General features: G+C 45.2%; 1 protein-coding gene across 1 annotated transcript; it reads left to right on the top strand.

The window, feature by feature from the left end:
• Window positions 1–1,348: 1,348 nt before the first annotated feature.
• Window positions 1,349–4,344, top strand: LOC123398650 (uncharacterized protein At3g52155, chloroplastic). Its single transcript, XM_045093102.1, has 5 exons — window positions 1,349–1,757; window positions 2,368–2,467; window positions 3,007–3,186; window positions 3,340–3,457; window positions 4,141–4,344. Exons 1-5 carry the CDS (start codon window positions 1,493–1,495, stop codon window positions 4,195–4,197), a joined length of 720 nt encoding a protein of 239 aa, XP_044949037.1. The 5' UTR covers window positions 1,349–1,492; the 3' UTR covers window positions 4,198–4,344.
• The last annotated feature ends 4,651 nt before the right edge of the window (window positions 4,345–8,995 follow it).

Genomic DNA, 8,995 nt, shown 5'->3' with positions numbered 1-8,995 from the left:
GTTCGCGCCCTTTTTCGCTGATAAATTTCACCTCTTCGCGCCATACTTTCTCGCCTACACATCCACCTGAGCCTATAAAAGGAGGCAGTGAAACACTCTTCGCCATCATCCAGCCGCACTTTGCCTCAGTGTGTCACACTTCTTTCGTAGTCAGTATGAGTTTGCCTTGCTCGGATCAAAGCATTAGGCCTAGGAAAATGAAGAGTGCGAGCTTGCCTCGGGGGGTGGAAGTATGCGTTGTTGGTGTGGCGATCTCTGCAAGGTGAAGGAGGTGCAGATTTTTCAGATTGGTTGGGCATGAAGTTTTTCATGTGCCCCAATTATGAGGAAGATCCACTGTTGCTCCTTCACCGTACATCACGCCTCCGGTATGCTTCAGTCGTTAAGAATAAACACGTTGTAGATATTATTGTTAACTTCATATTTCTATTTCTATTTCTATTTCTGTTGTAGTCTCGTCCTCCTCTGTGCATGTACTATCGTTGGATCGACACAGAAATGTCGGACTGGGCGGTGACCGAGATTCGGGAAAGAGGTCGTCGTGCATGGGCTAGTTTGGACGCGAAAGAGTGCCGCGAGAAGACGGAAGCAGAGGAGCAGAGAGAGTGACAAGAGTACTGTGTGAAGAAGAGGGCTATGATTGATGAGATGCTGAAGAAAAACCGAGAAGAGGAACTTCGACTGGCGAAAGTTTATAGATAGCGATAGGAGGCCCATGAGGCTGAGAGGGAGAGAAAGAAAGAAATGGCTCGTGCGGCCAAGGCAACAGAAGAAGCTGGTGATGGAAGAGGAAAATATCCACGTTCGACTCAATAGATTTATTTTATTGTTTCTTAATTTCTGTCAATTGTATCTTAATTTCTGCAAGTTGTATCCTAATTTTCAGTTGATGATGGAACAAAAGAGAGTGAGAGAGGAGGCAACGGCGAGAGAAGAGAGTGAGAGAGGAGGCAACGACACAGTTGTATATAAAGAAGAGAAATTGACACTGTTTCGTCGATGGGAGTTAGCGTCGTCAGCCTCGCAGTTAGTGTCGTCAGCCTGGAAATGCACGGCGCATCGTCCTCGTCGGCCGCCTGCTGCGGTGGCGGCATGTCCCATCACCTGAACCCCGTTCCGTCGCATGACTGGTTGGGACAGAATCCCAGGCCGGCCGCCTCGCCTGCTGGCGGCAGGCCCCAGCCGTCTCGGCCCGTGACGACAGGTGCCACGCGTCACCTGACGCGCGTGCCGCCACGAGGGATTAGGGTCCTTTCTACAAATCGACGGTGCAAGTGTTTCTTTCCGATAATTCGACTCGGCCAGTGGTTCTTTTGGAAAAAATTCAAAGAACAGAGGCCAGCAGGATTAGAGCAGAGTTCGCAAGCCCGTCATCACTCATCAGCAACCACGCCATCGTCCTTGCCTGCTCCTTCTATCCATCCATCATTTCCCTCTTCTCCGTCCCATCCCATGTAACCAAATCAGCTCAGCTCATCGACAACAGCGGCGGATGATGAGAGCTCCTCCTCGGCTGCCGTCGCCGCCTTCCTCCGCCACGGCTCCTCACCTCCTCCTCTACGCATCCTCCGCGGCCTGCCGCCTCCCTCCCTCCGCGGCCGCCGTCGCCCGCTCCGTCTCCGTCTCCACCACCGTCGTCGACGCCCCGGCCGCCGCCGCCGAGCCGGGCTCCTCCGACTCGGCCTCCGCCACGCCGCGACGCCGCCTCATCCTTCTCCGCCACGGGGACAGCGCGGTTGGGGAGCGCTTCACCAGAGGTATATACTATCGTAGTACGTGGCAGGCAGAACCGTCAAGTTTTAGAGTACTATCTCCCGTAGAGAAAAGCGTGTACGTGCAGCTTCTTCGATGAATTTTCCGTTAGAACAGTTGCCTGGGCGCTTGAGCTCCCAATACTTCGGGGGTACTATCAATTAACTCTCACATTGGGTAACATCATTGGCGTTTAGGGCGTCGAGGAACGGAATTGTAACCCTGAGATATACTTATTAAACTTGTAAGCTGTTAATCTGTTATACTTGAGTTAAAATGTCAGGTTAAAATCCATGGTATTATGAATAAGGGGTTTCGCAGATTAGTTGGACGCCGAGCACGAAATGAGAAATCAAGGATCAAGAACATCAAACGTTGTCAGCGTGCTTTTATGTGACAGGCTTCGGACAGCATTTTAGTCTGGTTCTATGTGTTATTTTAGCAATTTTGATCACTAATTGAATTTAGTTCTTCGCTTTACTTTTGACACGATATTGTGGTGCTCTTGTTTAGCCGCAGCGCTACAAGAAAACTAGATGCATTCCTTCTTTGTGGTTGCTGGCCTTTTACGTTTCATTCTTGAAAAACGAGAGCTCATATTGCCATCAATGACAGATCATGACAGACCACTGAGCAAATCTGGAAGAGCTGATGCAATAAGTGTTTCCGATAAGTTTCACAAAATGGGATGGATACCCGAGCTTATCCTATGCAGGTACGTCCTTATCTTGTGCAGAACAATGTATACACGGAATAGGGTTTAGCGACAGCAGTAGGCGTGTAATGTAGGAACGCTTCGAGGTGCGATTTGGTTGCCCTCATATTTGTTACTAATTGTGTGGGTAGGTCTCGCAGTTTTAGAAAACTGAAAACTGAGGTCCCGTCACAATGCTGAGATTTCACATTAACCAGTGGGAAACTTTTGGGTTCTAAATCAGATCTTAAATTATGTATTCGAGCCACCAGTGTCAATCTTGTTTCTCTGTGATTCACTTAGATAAGCAGTGGCTAATGACATATATTGCATCGAAATTAACTAATAAGGATTACTTTTTTATTCTTTAGTTTCATCTTTTTGTGCTGCTCACTTGCTACTTCACTTTTGGAGAGACCGAGAGGTACTTTCATTTGAAAATACCGAATTATAAGCTGTCTACGAAGATGGCGTGAAATCACCTACTTTGATTTACTCACATGTGTCTTAATGGAGCATGTCTAGTCATTCATACCTTCCGAAACTGTTTGTGAACACAGTGATGCAACTCGAACAAAGGAAACTCTTCAGATCATGCAAGAGCATGTTCAAGGATTGTCTCAGTCACTTGTGCATTTTATCCCAAGTTTCTACTCGATTGCTGCAATGGATGGTCAAACTGCCGAGCACCTGCAGAAGGCAATTTGTGAATATTCAACTGATGAGATACTAACGGTGATGTGAGTCTGCTATTATTTGTTCTTCATTATGCTGTGTTCTCTGATGTATGCTCAGACTACATAGTCATTTCCTTGTAAGCACCTGTGCTGCTGTGCATGATATCTCTCATTACTAGGCCTATTTTCTGATGATTTTGTAGAATAAAATTTCAGGTGCATGGGACATAATAAAGGATGGGAAGAAGCAGCCTCTATGTTTTCTGGTGATTCAGTGGTGCTCAAGACGTGTAATGCTGCATTGCTAGAAGCTGCTGGGAAATCATGGATTGAGGTTAGTATTATTCTGATGCCTGAACATAAATTATGCCTCCCTTTTTAACCCCTTGATAGTACTACGATTGCCTACCATCATTGTGGTTGCCAACAATGCTAAAACTGATTGTGCAAATGCATATTTACTTTAATTCTATACTTTCCCTATACGTTTACTGATTTTTAGCTAATGTAGAACTTTAAATGATGTAAGCAGTACTCATTGGTGATTTTCACTTAGGTGGATCCTCTAAATTCTGCAGTACTTGTTATTGTGAGTCATGTGAAAAGCACACACTAAAGGCAACTTAGAAAGCCAAGTATGACTAATTTTACCGTCTGTTTGAAGGCCTGAACGAGATGTCTCATGAAAATAGAAAAGCTTTTGGCAGTGCAAAGAATTTCTGGAAATGCTTGTGTTTTTCTTTGAAAAGTATATTAGTTCGTGTTCTATGGCACATTCAATCCCCTTATACTAAACTGAAGGGAAATCAAATCACCATATGGCAAATCGAAATGGCCAAGTGTTATCACCATATCTGAAGTATTTTAGAAACAATGACCAGTTTCACGATGTGGGTTCATTATACTCTTCTCCATCAAACAAAATGATGTGGGTTCATAGTGCACCATTTTTCATGAAATAAAAATCTTGTTGAGCAGATAAATTAGCAGAAATTTGACTGAATTTCTGATGTGCAGGCTTTTTCGCAGGCTGGTCTTGGGGGATGGAAGCTTCACGGAATTGTAAAGCCATAAACTAAAAACATTGTAGCTAAAGCTAGATACAGTTTTTTTGTAGCATTTTTGTTCTCATTTTGCCTTGTGTAGCTATGATTGAATGTTGTTGAAGTTATTGATGTGGATAGATAGATGAGATCAATGCATCCGCCTTACCTGATAAAACTCAAAAATATAGGCCTAAATATGAGCATGGTGCATGTCGGTTATCTACTGTAGGAACTAAGTTTGTTCAGCTGTTAGATTCATGTTTCTTTTTTAGTTAAGCGTTGTCTTTCAGCGATCTCACTTGCAGCGAATAGAGCCCGGCTGCGAGCAGAGATTGGTAAATTGCAGCTGCTGTCACATAAAAAATATAGTCCATCTGGAGCTTTCGATTACGAGTTTGTGTTTTTCTTTCTTGGGTATAGATACATAGAAATAAATATTTGCTGTTGCCTTTTACGTTTTCTGGTCAGCAGATAACTTGCTGCGGCCAACCATGTGTAGTCCAACTGGTGAATGTCACAAATTTAATCGTAAATCCTACGGAATAATTCCTACCAACGTCTACCAGCAGGATTTAAGTGGCATGTGATATGATCAATCTTTATTTTTTACTGAAACGCAGTTAAAGGTTAGTATGGCATAAAAATCATATAGTTGGATTAGTATTCAAACGACGGCTCGGCATGAGGGGTTAGCTATATGAAAAGCAACGACTAGGACGGCGAAGATTAATATGTCTTTGTGTCTTTTTCCTCCTTGGAGGTATCGCTTGTCTTTGTGTCTTTTTCCTCCTTGGAGGTATCGCCTCAAAGCCGGTTGCGACTGGGAGACTAGTGTACTGCGGCATCTTTGCCGCATGGTTTATTGAGGTGGGGCGCTGGTTACTGTTTGATATCGATGATGGCGTTGAAGGGAGCTCGGGCCGACTTTGGTAGTTGGCTCTTTTCGGCGTGTCCTAGGTGGTTTTTCGTGGGTTGCTTGGTTGCTCGAAGTCGGAACTGCGGTGGAGCGAGTCCAGGCGGTGACGATGAAGAGCGCTCGGTGGACGTTTGCGAAGGGCATAGTCGGCGCAAGTCCTGCATATTTCCCTTGTGATACTCGTCGTCAAGGTCGGAGCTGTCGGCTACTCGCGTGTGTGGTCATCCGGTGGCATGTGACGTCGTGGTTTCTTTTCGGCTGTTTGCGGGATGGCTTCAATGTTGGAGCTCGATGGTGAAGTCGGAGTCGCTCGTTCGAGGCAACTGGTGATGATGATGACGCTTGCGACTCTACGGCGGATGTCTTCTTTGCAGCTTTGGGTCCCATGTCGGTGATCAGGTTGCCTCGTGATGCCCGTGTGATGTGGGTTGTGTATTGTATCGGTTTTAGCCCGGTTTTTCATCAATTAATCGGGTATATTTTTCTTAATCAATGAAAATGATAAATCTTTTGCCTCGTTTCAAAAATAATAATACTAAACGGTTATTTCATAGGACTAGTGGTCGCAAAGTCGTGCTATCAACATCTTCATACACGGATTACACGACTGTTTTTGTGGTACCCCTCAAAAGGGGTATAGATAACCTTTCTAATATATTGTCTCTTTGATGATGTCACTGACCTCGTCATTAATTTCAACAAGAGCTATGTGGCTCCTATCTAGTGCGACGGCATCAAGTTGCCTCATGAGCTTCAAAATCTTCCGACTACCCATGCATCCTTCCCAATTAAGTACTTGGGCCTTCTACTTTCTTGTTGACATAGTGGCCTCTAAGTTAGACGGTTATAACATAACCATCATTCGATGTACGACTCTCGCCAAGTCAGTGTTTTTTTCAAGCGATCTATTTCATCACATCCCTTATTATCCCATCGTGCACCCTCCCAATGTCAACAAGCTCGAGCACGCCTTTCTATGGGCTGGCGCGAACACGGCCAACAATGCAAAATGCAAAATGAACTGGAACTCACTGTGCCGACCCCTAGGCTTTGGAGGGATTGGCGTGCTCAACACGGACAAATTTGCAAGAGCGCTCATATTACGGTGGCTTTGGTTTGAATGGAAAAAGGCAAACAATATGTGGATTGCAATGTGAAAGCTTTGTGGTGTCATGGACTATAATATTTTGTATGCTTCCACCACCATCATCATTGGTAATGGGGGCGTGCACCTCTTTCCGGGATGCTCCTTGGGTTTATGATCGCAAACCCAAAAACATTGCGCCCTTAATCTTTGAGGCCTCCATGAAAAAAAAGATTAGGGAAGCTTTGAAGGACGTTGCTTGGATATCCAAAATCAAGATTACCCCAACTTCTTGCTCGCCCGCTTTCACGAGTTCGTCAATCTTTGGGACACCATGCGAGACCTCCACGTCCAGGAGATATTGTGTGGAAACAGACCGCTAAAGGATTGACCACCTCTTCTTCACGTGCCAATACACGATTAGACTGTGGGACATGATTATGGAGCGACCGCGGCTTGGAGACCTGACACTTACCCGTGACATCTCTTCCATTCTGGCAAGGATTGGTGGGTGGGACAATCCGACACCAACATCCCAAACCGGAAGGTGGGACATGCTCACCATGCTTATCTCATGAACCATATGAAACGAAAAGAATGCACACGTCGTTGGACACAAGAGTGCCCCTTTGAGGCTCAAAAAAAAAAAAGAGTGCCCGTTTGACGGTGCTCCTTCGTAATATCAAAGCCGAGGGGGTAGTATGGGTTACCACAGGTGCCAAGAATTCGAGAATAATTATGTCGAGGAAGTAATGACCTTTTATAATGTCTGTGTTTTTTTATAAAGGTTGTTTTTATTAACTCAAAATGTACCATCAAGCACATGCAAAGCATGGTGAGCAATAACCGGCATCTGCATAGTTAAGACGCACAAAACTTAACACCAATAATCTGATAAAAAAGATTAAAAGTAACTTATCGACAACAATAAAGTCGTATAGGACCGACACTATGCCTATGTCAAAAAAGGTTGTGAATCGATCCAACAATAATGCTGCCATCCAACATGTTAGGCAAAAACTTTTATGGTCGCCCGCTCCAACTACATACATAGCATCTTAAAAAGCGATTGGTACCCTGTTTAGTGTAAAATAGACCACATCAAAGCCAGTGCATACAACGAAAAATAACCTACAACCAGTGACACAAATGTTGGCAACATTTGTGAGCCAATAAAAATTGTGTTGTAACACAACAAACTCTACTCTTTCTCGATGAATAGATGAGGCAAAAACTGTTGCTTTTAAAAAAAATGTGATGAAAGGCGAGAGCCGGTCGAGCTTTCCCCGCATGAGCTGTCCAGCAGAGGTTACATCCTCGTCCTTATCGTCATCTACCACACAGCTCCTGCTTTGCCCGCGCCCCTGGTTTGGCTTAAGCGCAACTTGTCTACTAGTACTAGGCTACAGCCAGGTGCCCTGCTCCGAGGGAGGAGCTAGCCCGGCCACTTGGCGGGACAAGATTCTCCGGCTTGGCCGTATAAATGGACAGGAAACCGACTGAGCGAGCTAGATTCAAGGAACAAACTAAGCCAACAGCTAATGCAAATGTACCTTCGTGTTAGATTTTGTTTTTACTCTTTTCTGCCGAAGAATAGTACAGTGCAATGTACTCCCTCCGTTCCTAAATATAAGTCTTTCTAGAGATTCTACTAAGACATTACATATGGATGTATATAGACATACTTTAGAGTGTAGATTCATTCATTTTGCTCCGTATATAGTCACCTAGTGAAATCTTTTAAAAGACTTATATTTAGGAACGGAGGGAGTACAAGTTTTTTCATATGGCCGCCGACAACATCTGCAGTATTGATTTGGCGCTTCATGTTCGCTAGGGCATATCCAACGGCGTCCGGTAAACTTCCTTTCGTTCATAGACAGGGGGACTAATCCATTGTTATTTTTTTTTGCGAGATGACTAATCCGTTGTCATTGACATGAATATGAGAGGTCGTCATTTAACCATAACCCCATATATTTTAACAACAATTCGAATCAACTGAACGAAATTTATGCAAACACGTCTGAATTTCATATAAACATGACATATTTTATTACATTTACATTAACTAAGTGGTGCTCGTTCAGCTCTAGAAGTGTAACCAATACACTTAATGTATGATCTCCAACGTATGTTTCCGGTGTCCGGCTATGAGCCCATGAAGCTTTGTCTTCTTCAACACCATCTCGGCGCTCTCCCGCTCCAGCTCTGTAACGTACTCCAGAGCCTTGGAAAGTAAAGTTACCCCCCTCCACGTCGCCGCCAAGTGACTAATCAGCTGCCGATGCTGAGCTAACCAAGCTTGGCGTCGACGAGAGGGGAGGAGTGGTGGCCTTCCTGGGACACGAGCGACGACGACCTACCGTGCACTACTCTTTCTCGTTGCCGGCAACGTCCGCGGACGTGCTGGCTTCGTGGTCATCACGGTAGGGTGCGACATCATCGATGTCCTCCTCCTCCTCCTTGGTCTCACCGCACACCGCCTCGCCCACGTCATCGCACTCTTTGTAGGCGGTCGCCGCTATTGGGGAACGTTGCGTGGGAAACAAAAAAATTCCTACGAACACCCAAGATCTATCTATGGAGATGCATAGCAACGAGAGGGAAGAGTGTGTCTACGTACCTTCGTAGATCGTTAAGCGGAAGCGTTCAAAATGCGGTTGATGTAGTCGTATGTCTTCACACGATCCAATCGCGGTCCATCCCGATCAAGCACCGAAGGGACGACACCTCCACGTCCAACACACGTGCGGCTCGGTGACGTCGCCGCCTCCTTGATCCAACAAGCAAGAGAGGAGAAGTAGATGTGATCTCAACAAACAC

Source organism: Hordeum vulgare, chromosome 5H (assembly GCF_904849725.1).
Source record: "Hordeum vulgare subsp. vulgare chromosome 5H, MorexV3_pseudomolecules_assembly, whole genome shotgun sequence".
NCBI classification, from domain to species: Eukaryota; Viridiplantae; Streptophyta; class Magnoliopsida; order Poales; family Poaceae; genus Hordeum; species Hordeum vulgare.
This window is presented reverse-complemented; position numbering and strand designations above follow the sequence as displayed.

Coding starts and splice junctions, on each gene's coding strand:
- LOC123398650 (XM_045093102.1), top strand. CDS start 1,493: ATGATGAGAGCTCCTCCTCGGCTGCCGTCGCCGCCTTCCTCCGCCACG. Junction 1,758..2,367: donor TGGGGAGCGCTTCACCAGAG/GTATATACTATC, acceptor CATCAATGACAG/ATCATGACAGACCACTGAGC. Junction 3,458..4,140: donor CTGGGAAATCATGGATTGAG/GTTAGTATTATT, acceptor TCTGATGTGCAG/GCTTTTTCGCAGGCTGGTCT.